The sequence below is a fragment of the Schistocerca cancellata genome, chromosome 2 (assembly GCF_023864275.1).
Source record: "Schistocerca cancellata isolate TAMUIC-IGC-003103 chromosome 2, iqSchCanc2.1, whole genome shotgun sequence".
In the NCBI taxonomy this organism is placed as follows: Eukaryota; Metazoa; Arthropoda; class Insecta; order Orthoptera; family Acrididae; genus Schistocerca; species Schistocerca cancellata.
This window is the reverse complement of record NC_064627.1, coordinates 1124430071-1124451785: the sequence shown is the minus strand read 5'-3', so window position 1 is coordinate 1124451785 and position 21715 is coordinate 1124430071. Positions and strand designations below refer to the sequence as shown.

The following is a 21715-nucleotide window of genomic DNA, read 5'->3' as shown; positions in this document are numbered from 1 at the left end:
CGAGGCTAGTTGACTAAAACAGGGGAAAGGTTGCTAGGACCGCCCTCAGGCAGCAAAGAGTAGTTAACTGACAACGGAGACGTGTGGGTCGTAAAAATTGTAGAGAAAGACCAAGGCCGTATCAGCAGGCAGATTCAGATGGATGCAGGGGTGAATGAATTAGCTATGAAAAAACTAGCATCTTTCAGTCTCTAGACTGAAAACTACTCCAACGACCAATGACAAAGCTGATGAGGTATAGCTGAGGCAAGAGGCAGAGGGACAAATTGTTCAGTCGACAATAGCGTACATCACCTATCCGCTTCAGTGAACTGGAAATATGTTTCATGCATGTGGAAGATTAAAGTACATAGCGAACTGGGTACCTCTAAGCAACTTAGAGGAAACGGGAAACAAGGTTACTCGAAGTATTTTCGTTGACGAAGGTCTAAAATAAGGGTGTGGAACATCACCTATTTTGTTTAACATTTATGTGGAACAGGTCCTGAGAGTCCAATGAAATCACCCACAAAATGAAATCAAGAAACAGAAATTCCCTAAAGGTCTGTAATGTGGATTACTGTTCTATACATTAATACTGTAAGACGTTCCATGCCGGCCTTCGGAGCGTAAGTCCTGAGCAGCTTTTCGCGGTAGTTGGACAATCCTTGAAACTTCCAACAAAGGCTCCCAAATGGAACTTTGCCTTTATCGGGTTGTGTTTCTGACCGAGTGAGCTATCCAGCCAGGTACAACCCACAACTCGTGTTAACAGAATAAGCTCTGCAAAGGCCTCTCTCCTCTTCGTGAACTCCACTGAAGCTTTCCTGCATACCCTGTTGGAATAGCTCTGCGTCGCGATCCTTATACCACAATCATTTGCGCCTTCCGTTACTTTTTGTACACAGTATATAAGACAGTTATTGTAAAAATGAAGAAATAAAACAAAAGCGTATACATGGCCTCTGTGGACCTGCAGAAAGCGTATCACAATTTCCCTAGAATAAAATTAAGGTAAGCAATGAGAAGGATTAATGTGAGAGAAAAAGATTATACAACAGCACAAAAGTAATCACTAAAACGGGAAACAAAGTTACCCGAAGTATTTTCGTTGACGAAGGTCTAAAATAAGGGTGTGGAACATCACCTATTCTGTTTAACATTTATGTGGAACAGGTCCTGAGAGGCTCGTACAAGAAATGCTCAGGTATGGGCATAAAGACTGATGATGGTATTCTTCACTCTCTTTTATTTGCGAACGACCAGGTAATATTATCACAAGATGAAGAAGACATGGAATACATACTGAGAAGCTTAACGAGGACTGATTGCGAATAAATCTGAACAAGTCGGAGTGTATATGTATGGGACAGGATCTGGTGAAAACTGACACAGAGGAAGGAGAAATAAAATCCAGCAGAGCTTCAAAATATTTGGGAACAATGATAGATAATTTTGATGCACGTGAGACGGATATTAATTCCACAATAACAACGAGGAAGAGAGTTAGTAAGGCGTTGCATTGGATAATGCGTAGTAATCATATTCGGCAGTACACTAAGAATTGGATATTCCGCAGTGTGGTGGAGGTTGCACTTCTATGTGGAACTGAGATGCGGTCTCACACGAGAATAGTCAGGGAGAAAATTAGAAATGTGTAAATGGACTGTATGAGAAGACGTCTGCAATTAACGAGGAGAGTTACGATACGAAATGAGGGGGCATGGAGGCGAATGGAGACAGTGTTCTCCAATACAAAACGCTGAAGAAGAGAGCTTCAGTAGGAGGGACACGTACAGAGAATGTCTAACCGTAGGCGACTAAGGAAGATTTTAAACTGGGAGCCCTCGGAAAAAGAAGGCGAGGATGACCAGAGGTAATGTGGGAAAAATGCATACTCGAAGCAATGGAAGACAGAAATCTGGGACCAGTTGACCGCAACTACAGAGACCTGTCGATGTCCAAAACGGCTTACAAGGGGAGGCCGGCAATTGTGAAATTCAGATTCGATTCATACTGCGCATAATAAAAGCTCATGGCCAGAGGTGTAATGTGGCAAAGCACCAAGATGCACTTCTCAGCCGTTGTCGAGAAAATCGACAGTTAATATATATATATATATATATATAAAATTCCCGGCCATCAGTTGGAACAGTTATGCATATAGTAAGTTGTTGAAAGTCGTTTGTCGTGGAAAAACTGGCAACTTCGAACATCATTATGTTTTCCCCAAACAAAGTTGAATTTCACAAAGGTTATTAATTGTGTTCATAATGTTAACCACGTATAGTTAACGGAAGACGTAGAAACGATATTCCGAAACGAATAAGTATAGCGTAAGTCAAACGTTCGAATTAGAATAGAGACCCCACGAACACAAACTTGCTGTGGCAGGCATGAAATATAAACTCCGTTACTCGCTCGTTACACTTGAAGGACAGATGTTGAATGGGCCGAAACGAGCCGCCGCATAACAGCGTACTTGCGTGCTAACTTCGAAAGAAGGTAGACGCGGTCCCTAGCGCAAGTTATAACATCGTCGAAAATCAGTGCGGACGTGAGAGCTTTGGTACACCCTGTTAAACAAACGGAAAAATGGAGGCCGTATAATTGGAGAGCGATCCGCCTTCACCAACATGCATAAGCAATTCATTAATAGTTTATATATATTACAAAAAAATAATAATAAAAATAACTTGCATGGCGCGAGATTCGATCCGGCGACTTTCGGATTACGAACTCCAGCGCTTACCGCTGCGGCACGACGCTGTAGAAAATCATTAAGCGTAGAGAGTATTTCACCGCAAACGTTTCTTTTACTGTCGATTTTCTCGACAACGGCTGAGAAGTGCATCTTGGTGCTTTGCCACATGACACCTCTGGCCATGAGCTTTTATTATGCGCAGTATGAATCTAATCTGAATTTCACAATTGGCGGCCTCCCCTTGTTAGTCCTAGGGGTAAACATCGAGGAAGAAAAAAATTACCTTATGTCTCAACTATGTCTTTATGTTGTTGAGCTATTGTTGTCCAGAGAAGTAGTCTATTTTAAAATATTATCTCGATCACTCGTAAATATCAGACTGGAGGGTGACTTTTTCTTCATCGTGCGTATTAACATGCCAACAGGGGTTTTGATGAGGCTCAAGGAAAGAAGACCTAGGTAAACACCGCGTACCAGTACTCAGTTTTGGAGGTTTAGAGTAGAGAAGAGATAGCTAGCCGCATTTGTTCCTTCGTCCCAGACTGAGAAGACAACTGTCATTCACGGGCGGTAGGTGCCATAGATACAGCTGACCTCTGGCTACAGTCGCCCTGATAATGCGTCTGCACAGCCAATAGCTCCGGGCGACACAGCATCAGCCATTCCTTCGTATGCCGTAATGCTCTGTGCATTACTGCAAACATTACGTGCGGCGTCAAAGGTTATCTGCACAGAGAGAGCGCATATTGACTGTCGCCCACACTCCCCACCGACCGCGGTGTGGTCACTGCGTTTGTTGGTTTCACAGTGGGATACGCCCGGTAATTGTAATTACAGTGCAGTTGCTCACAGACGCGCAGTTTCAACTGTAATTAGCGTGTGGCAGAGAATATTGGTAGATATTCTAATACCTTAATGTGGAACCGATTTACGCTTGAAAAAATTAGTTCCTACACTACTGGACATTAAAATTGCTACACCACCAAGATGACGTGCTACACACGCGAAATTTAACCGACAGGGAGAAGATGCCGTGATGTGCAAATGATTAGCTTTTCAGAGCATTCACACAAGGTTGGCGCCGGTGGCGACACCTACAACGTGCTCACATGAGGAAAGTTTCCAACCGAATTCTCATACACAAACAGCAGGTTACTGGCGTTGCCTGGAGAAACCTTGTTGTGATGCTTCGTGTAAGGAGGAGAAATACGTACCATCGCGTTTCCGACTTTGATAAAGGTCGGATTGTAGCCTATCGCGATTGCGGTTTATCGTATCGCAACATTGCTGCTCGCGTTGCTCGAGATTCAATGATTGTTAGCAGAATATGGAATCGGTGGGTTCGGGAGGGTAGTACGGAACGCCGTGCTGGATCGCAACGGCCTCGTATCACTAACAGTCGTGATGACAGGCATCTTATCCGCATGGCTGTAACGGATAGTGCAGCCACGTCTCGATCCCTGAGTCAACACATGGGGACGTTTGCAAGACAACAACCATCTGCACGAACATTTCGACGACGTTTGCAGCAGCATGGACTATCAGCTCGGAGACCGTGGATGCGGTTACCCTTGACGCTGCTTCACAGACAGGAGCGGCTGCGATGGTGTACTCAACGACGAACCTGGGTGCACGAATGGCAGAACGTCATTTTTTCGGATGAATCCAGGCTCTGTTTACAGCATCATGATGGATGCATCCGTGTTTGGCGATATCGCGATGAACGCACATCACCCGGCGTGATGGTATGGGGTGCCATTGGTTACACGTCTCGGTCACCTCTTGTTCGCATTGACGGCACTTTGAACAGTGGACGTTTCAGATGTGTTACGACCCGTGGCTCTACCCTTCATTAGATCCCTGCGAAACCCTACATTTCAGCAGGATAATGCATGACCGCATGTTGCAGGTATTGTACGGGCCTTTCTGGATACAGAAAATGTTCGACTGCTGCCCTGACCAGCACATTCTCCAAATCTCTCACCAATTGAAAACGTCTGGTCAATGGTGACTGGCTCGTCACAATACGCTAGTCACTACTCTTGATGAACTGTGGTATCGTGTTGAAGCTGCATGTGCAACTGTACCTGTACACTCCATGCAAGCTCTGTTTGACTCAATGCCCAGGCGTATCAAGGGCGTTATTACGGCCAGGGTGGTTGTTCTGGGTACTGATTTCTCAAGATCTATGCACCCAACTGCTTGAAAATGTAATCACATGTCAGTTCTAGTATAATATATTTGTCCAATTAATACCCGTTTATCATCTGCATTTCTTCTTGGTATAGCAATTTTAATGGCCACCAGATGCAAATCTGGTGCTGTGAGTGCACACAAAGACATATAAAAATATTTCCATACGTAATAATTTAGGAACGGATCGGAGGCAGGAAATGCCTCACAACTGAGAAAGTTGATGCTATTATCAACTGCCACTTTCGCACTTTGTTCGATATGAGCACTGGAAATGTCGACAAGATGCTGTACAGCGCCAGATTTGCTCCTGGTGGCCAAAATCGGAACTAATTTTTTTTAGCGTAAATCGGTTCCGCATCAACGCGTTAGAATATCTGCCAACTCACGCTGCCATACGATAATTAAAGGCCACACTGGATCTCTGTACGTAGCTGCAGTTTAATTGTAACCACCCGGTATTACACTTGGCCACAGCCTCGTGACAAACAGCTTCTGTGTTTTCATTTCTCTATACAGCACACTATATCCAAGTTCTTTAATTCTCTCAATTCTACCGAGCGAGGTGGCGCAGTGGTTAGACACTGGACTCGCATTCGGGAGGACGACGGTTCAATCCCGGGTCCAGCCATCCTGATTTAGGTTTTCCGTGATTTCCTTAAATCACTCCAGGCAAATGCCGGGATGGTTACTCTGAAAGGGCACGGCCGACTTCCTTCCCTAATCCGATGAGACCGATGACCACGCTGTCTGGTCTCCTTCCCCAAACAACCAACCAACCATCTCTCAATTCTAACTTCCGAAGTTCTAAAGGAATTAGTCTCTTGGACTCAGAAATATGGGAGTTTAGCTATAGGGTGGTCAGAAAAATGTTGAAACGCTTGTAAGGGAGTTGCCGGGTTGGTTGCCCTGAAAAATAGCTTTTAGAAGAAAAACATTCGATACTTTGAACCGTTTCTGACAAGGGAACCTCCCCATCGCACCCCCCTCAGATTTAGTTATAAGTTGGCACAGTGGATAAGCCTTGAAAAACTGAACACAGATCAATCGAGAAAACAGGAAGAAGTTGTGTGGAACTATGAAAAAAAGTAAGCAAAATATACAAACTGAGTAGTCCATGTGCAACACAGGCAACATTAAGGACCTCTCTGTTAAGGAGCGCCGTGGTCTCGTCGTTAGCGTGAGCAGCAGCAGCAGAACGAAAGGTCTTTGGTTCAAATCTTCCCTCCAGTGAAAATTTTAATTTTTTATTTTCAGACAATTATGTGACGCACATGCCGTCACCAGTGTCGTATAGAATATATCAGATGTGTTTTCCTGTGGAGGAATCGGTTGACTTATGACCTTGCTATCAAATGTTATCGGTTCCCATTGGAGAGGCACGTCCTTTCGTCTACTAATCGCACGGTTTTGCGGTGCGGTCGCAAAACACAGACACTAAACTTATTACAGTGAACAGAGACGTCAATGAACGAACGGACAGATCATAACTTTGCGAAAAAAAAGAAGTAAATCTTTCACTCGAGGGAAGACTTGGACTTAAGACCTGTCGTTCCGCAGCTGCTCACGCTAACCACGGGACCACGGTGCTCTTAAGCCTTCGCTGTCCTTGAAGTTGCTTATTATTCGCATGGACTACTCAGTTTGTATATTTTGCTTATTATTTTCATAGTTCCACACAACTTCTTCCTGTTTTCTCGGTTGCTCTGTGTTCAGTTTTTCAAGGCCTATCCACTGTGCCAACTTACAGCTAAATCTGAGGGGGGTGCGATGGGGAGGTTCCCTTGTGAGTTAATTAGTACTAAAGTTAGCCATTCAGGTCACTAAGCGCGCAAATTCAAGCATCCAGTCAGAGGCGGGTGTAGCCAAACGTGTTCTTCGTTTGGTTGTCTAAAAATTTACTTGGGGCAGTAGTAAGAATGGAACCCGAGTCAAAGACTGAAGAGTTTACTGCGCTATCATCCGTGCTGTGTGAGCAACAGACACTAACTGCATCTGACGGGTTGCTTGAATTTGCGCGCGCAACGGCGTTGTTGGCTAACTTCAGTGTTAAATAATTCGGAAACGGCACAACGTATCGAGTTTTTCTGTTACTAGTTATATCTCAACAGAACTTATCCTGCAACACCCTTACAAGCTTACCAGACTGTTTCTGATCACCCTGTACGTAAGAGCTGTCAAATGGTTAGTGAAATGATTTGTTTAAAAGTAAGAAATAAATTAGATCCTAGAAACATTTGAAGTGCGTTTCAATGATACTCGAAATCACGTACAACAAATGAGGTGCCGATTCGGAATTTAAAGTTCAATGTTTACCTTCGAATTTTGTGTAGTAGTAGTAGAGAATGTGTCTTCCGTGGAACTTCAAATTCTCAATCGGCATATCAATTGCTGTGCATGACTTCGAGCATCATTCAAAGGCCTGTCAAATGTTTCTACAATCTTCTTTAATTCTTACCTTTAGACAAAACATTTCACAAAAAATTTGACCATTTTTTCAAAACTTTCATTTTCATATTTTGTTCTTAATTTCCCTGATTACTTTCAAACTTATTTTCTTTTAAAAAAAAGACTAGATCTCGCACTGGTCAATCTGATACTCCAATTGTCAATTTTTCGCTCTTCATTTGGTTATGAAACTTCGGACAAAAACCTATTGCGTAATTTATAGCGAGTCTCGTTTTCAGTTCGCTGAAATATTTGACCGAAAAATGGAAAAAGGCAGCTTGCAAAACTACTAGTTTGACCGATACTTGACTATCGCTCCTCAGCCAGAACCCTGGAAAAAATAGAGAACACACTTAGAAAAGCGTAGGGTTTCGATACGGGTTCGTTTAATAAGCGTGAGAGAGCCACACAGTGGCTCATGTAGCGGATGGTACAACAGAGTCGATGTGCATCATGGTGTGGTTTACAGTTAAAATTCCGAGAGCGTACGTTCCTAGATGAATTACTTCCCCCTACATTTACCAATAGTTCTTCTCGTGCATCATTCGTGCGTGAAACAGGAAAGGAGAAGAGAGGGGGAGAGCGACAATTGAATATGAAGGACGCCCCCTACGCCAAACCGTCACGCTCTCTAGGATGGCTTGCGGACTGTAGCTTCTAGATATAGATAATAGAGATTGTGTTCATCGGCTGAAGTAGTTCAGTACATTGAATAACTTTTCCACAGGCACTGTTAGGGATATTTTTTTATTCACATGACTAGTGTCCAGACATTTCATCCCATTATCAGAAACAGGAGAGATATTACGGCTTGTGCAAGGCAAAAAGGAATACAAACGTCTCAAAAATGATATCGACAGGAAGTGCAAAATGGCTAAGCAGGGATGGCTAGAGGACAAATGTAAGGATGTAGAGGCTTGCCTCACTAGGGGTAAGATAGATACTGCCTACAGGAAAATTAAAGAGACCTTTGGAGAGAAGAGAACCACTTGTATGAATATTAAGAGCTCAGATGGCAACCCAGTTCTAAGCAAAGAAGGGAAGGCAGAAAGGTGGAAGGAGTAGTCTGAGGGTATTTCGCCTGTCTCATACATCGTGCTCACCAGATGGTAGAGTTTTGTCATGACTGGCTCTCCCGAGGCCGTCAGTAGTTCAAATGGAATGTTGTCTACTCCCGGGGCCTTGTTTCGACTCAGGTCTTTCAGTGTTCTGTCAAACTCTTCACGCAGTATCTCTCTTTCAAATTCTGAAGGTGGCAGGGGTAAAATACAGGGAGCGAAAGGCTATTTACAGTTTGTACAGAAACCAGATGGCAGTTATAAGAGTCGAGGGGCATGAAAGGGAAGCAGTGGTTGGGAAAGGAGTAAGACAGGGTTGTAGCCTCTCCCCGATGTTATTCAATCTGTATATTGAGCAAGCAGTAAAGGAAACAAAAGAAAAATTCGGAGTAGGTATTAAAATTCATGGAGAAGAAGTAAAAACGTTGAGGTTCGCCGATGACATTGTAATTCTGTCAGAGACAGCAAAGGACTTGGAAGAGCAGTTGAACGGAATGGACAGTGTCTTGAAAGGAGGATGTAAGATGAAGATCAACAAAAGCAAAACGAGGATAATGGAATGTAGTCAAATTAAGTTGGGTGATGCTGAGGGAATTAGATTAGGAAATGAGACACTTAAAGTAGTAAAGGAGTTCTGCTATTTAGGGAGTAAAATAACCGATGATGGTCGAAGTAGAGAGGATATAAAATGTAGACTGGCAATGGCAAGGAAAGCGTTTCTCAAGAAGAGGAATTTGTTAACATCGAGTATAGATTTAAGTGCCAGGAAGTCGTTTCTGAAAGTATTTGTATGAAGTGTAGCCATGTATGGAAGTGAAACATGGACGATAACTAGTTTGGACAAGAAGAGAATAGAAGCTTTCGAAATGTGGTGCTACAGAAGAATGCTGAAGATAAGGTGGGTAGATCACGTAACTAATGAGGAGGTACTGAATAGGATTGGGGAGAAGAGAAGTTTGTGGCACAACTTGACTAGAAGAAGGGATCGGTTGGTAGGACATGTTTTGAGGCATCAAGGGATCACAAATTTAGCATTGGAGGGCAGTGTGGAGGGTAAAAATCGTAGGGGGAGACCAAGAGATGAATACACTAAGCAGATTCAGAAGGATGTATGTTGCAGTAGATACTGGGAGATGAAGAAGCTTGCACAGGATAGAGTAGCATGGAGAGCTGCATCAAACCAGTCTCAGGACTGAAGACCACAACAACAACAAGACAGTGTGTGTTTGTTTTTCTTTATCCAAACATGTTCAGCTCTTTTCGTGCTATCTAGCGAACGCGCCATTGACTTGCTCAGTTTGTGAAGATCTTTCACTTCAATAAATCATTTATTTTTTCTGAAACTATAATCGTTTGTTTGTTTGTACATGTACACCACATCCTCCGATTTCAGTCGCATTCAGGTAATTCCTATATCACTCTACGAAAAACACTGTTTGACACAATAGAACAATTACATAAACAACTACAACTTCCCCATCACCCCACTCCCACCCTTGAACACACACACACACACTCATATATATATATATATATATATATATATATATATATATATATATATATATATATGAGTGATATATATATATATATATATGAGTGACGGGCGAGGGGGAAGTTGTAGTTGTTTATGTAATTGTTCTATTGTGTCCAACAGAGTTTTTCGTAGAGTGATGTGTTTTCATTTGGTATGTATTTTCCGTGAGCGACTGATTTCTGTATTGATAATTCTCTTCTATTGTTAATATTTGGTGCAAGCAACAAAAAAAAACTTATAATCAGATGTTGCCAACTGCTAGCCTGTGACACAATGATCCACATGAGATTGAACTTATGGAAACCGGTCATGTGAGTATATAAACACAAGTGACCGATGTAGAAAAATGTATTCATTGTATTTTTGAATTATGTGGTAGTGGTATAACAATGAGGGAAGGAGAAAGAAAATTATAAAGTCTCGTCCACGTCATGATCATTAGTTTCTTGACTCAGTTGTCGAAAGGAGATATGGCCGCCTCATTTTGGAAGAAATGTCCTACAAGTCTTGAAAGTGATTCAGGGAAACCACACAGAATCCAGATGAGGACACGGACGATCGAAAGTAAGAGCTCCACCTCTCACAAACTGGGTTCTACTGTAGAGACCAGTGATCAGTGTACCAAGAGGAATAGATTGCATAGATGTATACTAACACATCCTGAACTAGTTAATTTTAAGGGAAAACCAGAAAGGAGAAGTTGTAATGAAAGACATGAAATATGCAGCAGAGCTTTGATGTTTGATGCAGCAGAAATGATAGACGACATCTGACTTGTAGAAAAGGTGAGCATTTAAAATATGCCGTTTTTATTTACTGTTTCCATCGTCGCCTACCGCTGAACTCTTCATCAAAGTACGAGTCACGTTGTCTGAGAATAATGTGGGCAAAATCAACAGCGTCTTTGACGTTGCGGATAAAGCAGATATCCCTGTATTCAACTGAACTGAAGAAAAACTTAATAAAAGTCGACAAAATCAGCAAGCTTTAGCTCTCTTAAGTGGCAATGGCATTACATGCGAAAGGCAAAGTGGTAGATTATAGTCCAGATCAGGAAAATGGGGAATTTCACTAAAACACACACTCAGTTACAGAGTGAAATATTCAGTCAAGCATTTCGAATAAGCTATTCTGTACCATATTCTGTATCCCATGGTTATCGGTGCGGCAGGGTAAGAATGATAATTCTTGTAGAGTTTAGAAGATAGTAGAGCCGAACTGGACGATTGAAGCTTGGAATAGCATCACGAAGCGAACATTATTCTGCATGTCAAAATATGTGAAAGACCTTGTAGCTGATGTGGAATAGGATGATGATTTAAGAACTGTAGCGTAGAGCCTCACCACAGCGGTAAGCACCGAGTAATGTAGGGAGGAATTGTGATCACGGCAGCGTCATAACACGTGCTCACTGCTAGACCGCCCCTGTTCCCGCTCTGACTCTTGCCTCTGCTCTCCACCCCCACTCCCTACCAATAAGGGGTGGGGCTGGGAGGTGCAGGAGGTGGGGGGAGAGGGAGAAGGGCATTAAAGCCGGCAGTCTGCAGCGGAAGCTTCGATTGGCCCTCGCCGCCCAAATTGAATTCTGAATCGGAAATTTATCGCCGCGAGTGGCAAATTACAGGTATAGGGGGTGAAATTCTGCGAAGCCGTATCGGCGGGAGCGGAATGGGACCCGTATAAGCGATGGAGCGATAAAATGTAGATAGGTGTGCAGAAACGCGCCAACGCGTAAGTATCTTTGCAGATTACTGTTTACCGGGAACTTATTGCCGTGACTGATAGACTGTTAATTAAATGACACTCGTGAACTACCGCTTCAGTCTGACGGAAGTAAATGAAGACACACCTGAAAAATTCAACAAAGAAAAACTATCGTTAGCAAGTAGCAAATGAGGGGCACTTGCTGCCGCTTCCATAGCTAAATTGATACCATGGGTAAAATTGCGAGAAGAGGACGACAATATGGCGATGTTTGGCTATGAGAATTATGTTGTCGCTGCAATGAATATCGTAGTTTCTCCTCGATTTGAGGATACAGAAAAACAAAAGGTATGTGAAGCAGCAACAAAAGTAAATCGTGTGTACTGTAGATCATATCAGCAGGATTTATGTAATATGGAATGCTCTGGGGTCTTGGCCCATATTTTTAGAAGTAATTCGTAATACGTTAATTAAACTTCTTTTTTTTTCCAAAACAGTTGGCTGTTATCATTTAACGTGAAGAATTTCAACAGTTGCTGTTTCAGCCATGTTTAAATTTTTTAACTTCTTTTCTTATTTAAAGAAAAAAAACTCTACGAGCACGTCCAGAGGAACGCACCATTCGGCAAAGTGATCCTCTGCTATACGGCGTCATTCGGATGTGGTATGAGGTCAGGACACCGCCCGCTTGGCCATTGTCTGCTTTCTACACTTTTCAGCCACTACTTCTGATTCAAGTAGCTCCTCAGGCTAAGGAGACCCCACTCCAGTCTTCCCCCCAAGTAAGTCACTGGCAGTACCGGGAACCGAACCGCGGCCCTCCACGATCACTCAGCTACGGAGGCGCACAATATTTTTTTCTTATATCCTCTGGCTTGTCCATTAGACGTCATTCATCACCATCAGCAATTTGTCCTACACTGTTCAATACAGAGGTCCTGTACCTTTAGGACAAGAGACTATGTCATGGTTTGCAAACTAATCTCTTGAAGATAACCGAGCGAGGTGGCGCAGTGGTACCACACTGGACTCGCATTCGGGAGGACGACGGTTCAATCCCGCATCCGGCCATCCTGATTTAGGTTTTCCGTGATTTCCCTAAATCACTCCAGGCAAATGCTGGGATGGTTCCTTTGATAGGGCACGGCCGACTTCCTTTCCTAATCCGATGAGACCGATGACCTCGCTGTTTGGTCTCTTCCCCCAAAACAACCCAATTCCCCTCTTGAAGATAGATCTGTACAAATGCAATATTTCGAAACTCTAGCATATGTGTATGGGGAGCATTGCTGCGACATTTTAAATAGATGAATATTGAATAAAGACTGCAGCTTCCTGAATGTGTCTAGCCTTCCCTCCTGTCAACAATATTCCTTAACAAAGAGTCGGCCAACTCGAACAATGGGATTTTACTCTTGTAGACGAGAGCATTGCCACAGATAGAATTTCACTTGCTTCTATTTTTCTTTATTCTGTTGTATATGTGCTGCTAACTTAATAAATTTTGCCCTGCAACTCGGATATTGTCGAACCATCTATGTTATGATCGCACATGAAGGTCTCGCGAGCACCAATAAGTTGCTTATTTTTGTAATCAGCATCACTGAAATCCCACAAACACCTATGCAAAGCATAGATATCCAAAAATCGAGCATTATTTTCCGTTCCCCATTTCCTATTTCAGTTTGTTTACACTCTACGAACACACGTAACCTCAAAACTCATGTAACTACTGTCGCCAAAGTTGGAACACGCCGAAAGTCTTTAGTTTCACAGAGTTGCGCAAAGATACGGCGCGCATGCGCAGTGGGTGGTAGCGCAGTTGCCTGCAACCTAGTGTCACGTAAACTAGGCTTGTCAGTGCGTCCACTTTCGTATCTCAGTATCAAACAACAGAGCACCATACTGGTGCAGACTTAACAATCGCCAAAGGCATTATTACACAATTCTGATGCAAGAGAACGAGCGCACTCGAAGCTTGCCACAGTATATTTATTATAATAACAGATTTAAAAAAATTGAATTTGCACCTACAGCGTTATTAATACACACTACAAAACTTAAACGTAAAAAAAAACATGAGCTACAGCAACTTTACACATAACAATTTTTCATATAACTTTCTTAATACTATAATTTTCAAACCAGACTAATCATCAGCAGATTCAGAGGATAGAAGTAGATACAGATTCTGCTATCAGAAAAGGTGAAGATAAAATTCTAACTACAGAGGAGTCATAGATCACATGTGTTCTGTGATTAGCTATAGTGAAAAAGGCGCATATCGACAGGAAGAGAGGTAGTGAAGAAACTAATTCGGTGTGTTGTGTTTTGATCCTTACCATGTAAATGGATATTGATTTTGTTTATTTTGGTATCTAACTTCTTCTTGGCTGTTTTAGTGAGATTTAAGCCATCGACCAGAAACTCCATGCCTTCCTCCTGCAACTCTGTAAAATAAACGAAATAAAAGAAGCAAAACTGAAAAAGCACACACATACGCTGCAGCCGTACTATAGCTAGCTCTAAATGAAAACAATTATTCTACTTGGACGTAAGAAAACGTCTAAAAAAATGAATGTAACGCTTGCTGCATGTATCCTATAGCTATAGCATCTAATACTAAGACACACATGGCATTCTTTCATTGTGTACTGCCAGTCGCATTGCAAAAAACAAAGGAAATCACAAAGGATTAAAAACAAAAGAGGAGGGGAACACAAAGCAAGAGGCGGCCGATGCTGCCAGCAGAAAGCCGAAACATTCAGTGGATCTGAGCACGTAGTTTGCGCTGAGCCACAACAAAGCAATTACGTTTGGGAAAGCACGAAGCGAAATCCGATGGCCGTGCTACTCGGCCACCGGCTCTTTTTCAGCTGTGAGGAATGGAAAACATCGTCACCGCCCACAACTGAAAAACAAGCCTTTCAATTTGCCAAACTTTTGTTGCGGCTTCACATTCAAGCGCCAGCGCCATATTCTCGTGCGTTTATAGCATATGCAGGTGAGGCTAATTTTCGCTTCTCTGTGCAATTAAATATCAGCAAAGAATTAAATATCAGCAAAGATCAGCACATTCCTCAAACTGGGGAACTATCAAGAATGGGGTTCCACAAGGGTCAGTCTTGGGTCCTTTGTTGTTCTTAATATATATTAATGACTTGCCATTCTATATTCATGAAGAGGCAAAGTTAGTTCTCTTTGCTGATGATACAAGTATAGTAAACACACCTGACAAACAAGACTTAACTGATGAAATTGTCAATACTGTCTTTCAGAAAATTACTAAGTGGTTCCTTGTAAACGGACTCTCACTGAATTTTGATAAGACACAGTACGTACAGTTCCGTACAGTGAATGGTATGACGCCATTAATAAATATAGACCTTAATCAGAAGCATATAGCTAAGGTAGAATATTCCAAATTTTTAGGTTTGTCCATTGGTGAGAGATTAAATTGGATGCAACACATTGATGATCTGCTGAAACGTTTGAGTTCAGCTAGTTATGCAATAAGGGTCATTGCAAATTTTGGTGATAAACATCTTAGTAAATTAGCTTACTACGCCTATTTTCACTCGTTGCTTTCACATGGCATCATATTTTGGGATAATTCATCACTGAGGAATAAAGTATTTATTGCGCAAAAGCGTGTAATCAGAATAATAGCTGGAGTCCACCCAAGATCATCCTCCAGACATTTATTTAAGGATCTAGGGATATTCACAGTAGCTTCTCAGTATATATACTCTCTTATGAAATTTGTTATTAGCAACCAAACCCAATTCAAAAGTAATAGCAGTGTGCATAACGACAATACTAGGAGAAAGGATGATCTTCACTGTTCTAGATTAAATCTAACTTTGGCACAGAAAGGGGTGAATTATACTGGCACTAAAGTCTTTGGTCACTTACCAAATAGTATCAAAAGTCTGACAGATAACCAACAAGTATTTAAGAAGAAATTAAAAGAATTTCTGAATGACAACTCCTTCTACTCCATAGAGGAATTTTTAGATATAAATTTAAAAAAAAACCAAAAATATTAATAAAAAATAAAAAATAAAAAAATAAAAATAAAAATAAAAAAACACAAAAAATGAAAAAGTTGTTATATTAACTTAAGTATGTTGTTAAATTAACTTAATTATGTCATGTATTGGAAAATTTGACTCGTTCCTCATCATTACGAAATATCGTATTCATGATCCATGGAACTAGTATTAATCTAATCTAATCTAATCTAATCTCCTTCAAACATCTTATCATGCTGAGCTGCCCTTATTAACGGTGCTCTGGAAGTAGCTACCTTTTTTGTCTATTCGTATTTTATTAACTGCTATCACGACGAGTTAGCAGGAAGCATTTAATCAGTATTGCCAGTCAGTGTCGATTTCGTTCTTAGAACTGATATGATAAAAATGCAACTGCAGTCAGGCTGGGTTCACTGTTAACAGTGATAAGCAATCCAAACGGTTAATTTTCAGTGGGCATAAATTGTAATTGTGGTCCATGGTGAAGTCTTTTGAAAAAGGTAACTCTTCTGTTTTCGTTATACAGTGGAAGTATGCTGCTAATAGAAAAGATATTTTAGCTATAGCGTAGGAAAGCGTATTTCTCTTTGCTGTACCAGGTCGCATATCAGGAAACAATCTTCAGGAATGTAGAGCGGAATCTCCAGTACACCGAAAAACGCAGACAGTATTTTTTTCTTAATAAGCGGCTTATGTACACTTTTAACAGTTCATCAAATTTCGTTCCCGGTAATGTTAAGTGTCTTGTTAATATTAATTTTACGAGGCACGTCACAGATCTACGGACCGGCCGACTGCAAAATGTGAAAGCCTGCAGTGATTAGATTGTGTTTACACAATAATGCACGCAAGTAACGTTCCAGAAAGTGTTATTGTTTTTCTTCGACTGAAAGCGAGCTGAAAATAGCCGTGAATGGGAACCATTCTAAGCTGAGTGATTAAGGAGACCGAAGCGACGGAGATGACATTAATTCTCCCTTCCACATCGTGATTGGTAAAAAATATGTTTCCCAATGAAAAAATAATTTTACTGTTATCAGTCACTGTTTATTTATTTCCACAGCGCGCTTCATCATCAGTTGTATTTATGTGGATTAATAAAGCATGTATGTGTCCGGTTACGGCTCTGGAGCTACTTGTGCCACTTTCTAGTAGAGATAATGCAATTATAAACCTTCGAAACGCGTTGCGGAAACAAACAATTACTGGTAACAGCAAACTTGTCGTTTTATTCGATATCAATAACATTCACGGTAAAGCATAACCAAAAATTTTTTGCAAGTAAAAATACGTTTACTGAGTCAGTATGGAGTCATCTAACAAGGGAACCTCCCCACCGCCCCCCCCCCCCCCCCCTCAGATTTAGTTATAAGTTGGCACAGTGGATAGGCCTCGAAAAACTGAACACAGATTAATCGAGAAAACAGGAAGAAGTTGTGTGGAACTATGAGAAAAATAAGCAAAATATACAAACTGAGTAGTCCATGTGCAACATAAGTAACATCAAGGAAATTCTGAGAATAGGACCGCCGTGGTCTCGTCGTTAGAGTGAGCAGCTGCGGAACGAAAGGTGCTTGGTTCAAATCTTCCCTCAAGTGAAAATTTTAATTTTTTATTTTCAGACCATTATGTGACGCACATGCCGTCACCAGTGTCGTATAGAATATATCAGACGTGTTTTCCTGTGGAGGAATCGGTTGACCTATGACCTTGCGACCAAATGTTATCGGTTCCCATTGGAGAGGGACGTCCTTTCGTCTACTAATCGCACGGTTTTGCGGTACGGTCGCAAAACATAGACACTAAACTTATTACAGTGAACAGAGACGTCAATGAACGAACGGACAGATCATAACTTTGCGAAAAAAAAGGAAGTAAATTTTACACTCGAGGGAAGACTTGAAGGAAGGACCTCTCGTTCTGCAGCTGCTCACGCTAACCACGGGACCACGGCGCTCCTGAGCTCACACTGTCCTTGAAGTTGCTTATCTTGCGCATGGACTACTCAGTTTGTATATTTTGCTTATTTTTTTCATAGTTCCACACAACTTCTTCCTATTTTCTCCATTGATCTGTGTTCAGTTTTTCAAGGCCTATCCACTGTGCCAACTTATAACTAAATCTGAGGGGGGTGCGATGGGGAGGTTCCCTTGTAAGCAATGGTGTCATGGTAACTGGGGTTTGGTAGGTTTCATGTGCCTGGAAACATCAGTAATACAGTAGCTCGTGTTGCCAGTTTCGAGAGTTACAGCTGGTGTTTACAACGACTACATGGAAAGATGACATCTTTAGCTATGTCAAGTCGTAGCGAGGGATTTGTACAAATATTTTTTTCTATTTCCCAGACATGGAAACTTTTCTGATTTTTCTCTTGCAGCCCTGATGGCACATCTGGTGACTATCACCTTTCCGTATATAGCAACAATTTGTTAACTTCTTAACATGGAGATTAGAAAACTTCGGTAGACTTTCAGAAGTTCGAGCCGGTGGAATTCTAAGCAGAGTAAAGAAATAAGTTTGTTCCTTTGTATCAACAGTACCTGGAGACTAACGGTGGTCGCGTTTAAAACGACCACAATGTATGTGCAGGCTGACAACTATTGAACTACACGAAAAAAACACAAATTAGTTACAAACTACAGCGTGTACACACTGTACTCAACATTTAAACGTCACTGCGGATATTCGGATTTTAATTATGACACGTTCGATATGCCTGCCATCATTGGCGATGACATGGCGCAGAGGAAAAGCGAAATTCTTCATGACCTGCTGAAGTTTCGGAACATTGATGCTATCAATGGTTTTGGCGTTACTGCTGTACACCTTGTCTTTAATACAGCCCCACAAAAAGCAGTCGCATGTATACAGTTCCGGAGAATATGCCGGCCAATCGAGGCCCATGCCAGTGGCCTCTGAGTACCCCAGAGTCAGAATGCCTTCCCCAAAGTGTTCCTCCAGGACATCCAACACACTCGTGCTTCCGTCCTGCATGAACCACATCCTGTCGAAATCAATGTCACTTTGGATAATGGGGATGAACTCTTCTTCCAGAACCTTCGCGTACCGCTCTGTAGTTACCGTGCCATCGAGGAATATCGCGCAGATTATTCCGTGACTGGACACTGCACACCACACAGTCTCCCGTTGAGAGCGAAGAGACTTTTCTATCGCGAAATGCGTATTCTTAGCCCTCCAGATGCGCGAATTTTGCTTATTGACCAACCCATCCAAATGAAAAACGGACTAAACCAAACCATGTGCATAGTAATTCCTTCACGCCCCGCGGCCAGTGGTGCAATTTAAACGCCCTTAACACAAACCGTTCCAAAGTTATGATGATTTTATTTCATGTAGTGCAATAATTGTTACCCTGTAGTTCAAGTAGTACATTTCTATCCACATCTTCTGTGACCTCTTCCATTTTCAATTGGCCCTTTATGAGCTCTCCAGTTTTATGCCACGTTTATGAAATGATTACCTACAAACATTTGACTGTGTTACTTGACGTCATAACTGGTTTTCAGCATTCATCACAGTGTTGTATCGTAATACTGCAAATTTATTTATCCTATGCAACTCACTGCAGCATTTAGAGCGCACATTTCTGCTGGCATTAACAGTTTCAGGGGCACAATCGTAAGTTTTATGTTATCTTTACATCATGGTAACTAAATTACTGTAATATTTCCGATTGGCAGAAATGGTTTTGCGTGCTTCATAACACAACAGGCATGAACAAAAATATTAAGATTAAATGGTACTCTTAGGTTAAATAGTCGAGAGATTTTCTTCTGAAGAAAAGACACAAAAATCCAAAATCGGTTCGAGGTACAAAGTAAAAGAACACACTATTTGCTGATTTTATTCTGTCCATCCCCCCTTAAATAAGCTGTCGAATGTCGCTTTGATAAAGATAAACCTTATTCATCCTGAAACTTCCTGGCAGTACCGGACCGAGACTCGAACTCGGGACTTTTGCCTTTCGCGGAAAGTGCTCTACCATCTGAGCTACCCAAGCACGACTCACGGCCCGCCCTCACAGCTTTACTTCTGCCAGTACCTCGTTTCCTACCTTCCAAACTTTACAGAAGCTTACTTGCGAACCTTGCAGAACTAGCACTCCTGAAAGAAAGGATATTGCGTAGACATGGCTTAGCCACAACCTGGGGAATGTTTCCAGAATGAGATTCCTTATTCATCCTCATTTAGGATTAAATTAGCTGCTGAAAAGATGCGGTATTGTTTAAGCAACGTAGAGTCACAGCCAACAAACAACGAATTGGGCTGTGGATTTAAATTTTTTTTCCGAGAAACGGAAATGTCTTTAATGCACTAAACTGAACTGTAAGACGGATCATACCCATATATGTCATTATTAGTAAAGAAAAGGCGATTCAGTAAAAACTCTTCCATTTGGTCCGTGTTTGCATAGAAAAACAATAGTGTCAGAACGTGAGTCAACCTTGATGCAAAACACCTTGTTATTCGTTTATTTCTTTATTTTCCCAAACTAGTTTCAGCGACAAATATCACCATCATCAGTGGGTTTTTTAATCCTGTTTATTGTATGTTACAGCATGTTTTTGAGAATTATTGTCGCTGTTTGCGATATATTTTCTGTGCGCTTTTGTTGCCGTTTTTTCGTACAAAGCTACAATGTCGACACTGTCGTTGTTGGGCAACATCATTTAAGGCTCGCGGTTTTTTCGGCTTCTCAATGCATGTCGGGTGCATTCTATGTGAGGCAGAAGAACAATTATCTGTTATTTGTTCATTTTGTGACCTGGGGCAGACTTTCCTTTTGAGGAAGGAGTATGCAGGCAACACCTTGAAATTAGCTACCGTTTCATCGGCATTATAAATTTGGTCCTTGGTGTAGCCTTGGGTGTAATCTTCAAACTTTGCTTTGAAAACATCAACCGCGTCTGGGGCTGCAGAAAACTTTCCTCCACATATATTCAATTGGCGAATGCCGTATCTGTTTTTAAGCCTGTCTAACCATACAGAGCTTCATCGAAAATCATTTCCTTCCTCGCCTAACAATTCAGCTAACATTTAAGGCTTTTATTGCAGTACGAGGGCAGTCAAAGCTATGCCCTGTTCTCGTTGTTGAGTGAACAAAAAGATAAAAGGCTTCGCCCACTGTTTCAGAGTTGGATTTTTTCACAGTTCTTCTGCAAGTATTTTTCACAACTTGCTCTAGAAATTCTGATTTCAGTTTCACTCATTCTGGAACGGCAGAAACACCAACAATAGTTTCCAGTAAACTTCCTTTTTCAACCACTCGCATGCATAATTGTCGATAGTGTAGCTTTGCTTGGTCTGGTAAGCCGGTTGGTGGTGAAGCAACCCCAGATCAGATCTTCACTTCCTCCCGCTAACAGCTTATTCTCGGACAGCACAGTTTTCGCGATTTCCGGAGGCATTTCGGATAACCCGAGTTTCGGTCAACCCGAGTTCGGTGAACCGCGGTGTTGCTGTATCACCATCTGTAACACTTTTTGTCTTCCGAGGAATTTTTCAAAATAATATCACATACATCTGCAAGAATTTTAAGTGCTCGTGAAAAGGGGTGTACACTGCTATAATGTTTATCAGTGCCCGATGTGAGTCGTTCAGTAAATGAGGCGGAAAATTTGAAGACCAAAGCTGGTCTCTCTCTTTTTTTCATTTTTCCTCTCTCTAGGTAGAGCGTGCTGTTCGCTTATTGATCCATGGTGCCGTCAGGGACTTGTCAGCCAAATATCAGAAGAGCTGATATTGGGCAGAAGGAGCGCCAATTAGGAAAATTTGTGAAGGGGATTTCCGGTTCCAGCGTTTATCGAAGGTAAATCTCCTGGAAACCTTGATTAGAGTTGATTATAATCGGGAAGGGAAAACTATTTTTAGCTTTGAGACAGCATATTGCAGACAAAAAAAAATGATAGCCTAGTGTATGTGAAAGCGTGTTTATCAGTACTGCCTGCAGTGTAAACTTGACAATTTGCTCGACATGCGCAGTGTACCTACGTCGCTTCGCTGCCGGAATGCAGTTTCTGTCTCTTATACTATATTT

General features: G+C 41.7%; 1 protein-coding gene across 6 annotated transcripts in view; it reads right to left on the bottom strand.

Annotated features, from left to right (window-relative positions):
- The window catches only part of LOC126163164 (ankyrin repeat and fibronectin type-III domain-containing protein 1), a 793804-nt gene that overhangs the window by 182032 nt on the left and 590057 nt on the right, over positions 1 to 21715 (bottom strand). For all 6 annotated transcript variants that reach the window (XM_049920104.1, XM_049920105.1, XM_049920107.1 and 3 more), the window contains one exon: positions 13966 to 14073. In XM_049920104.1, coding sequence (XP_049776061.1) covers positions 13966 to 14056 — 91 coding nt within the window. In that variant the 5' untranslated portion in view covers positions 14057 to 14073. The remainder of the gene's footprint in view (positions 1 to 13965; positions 14074 to 21715) is intronic.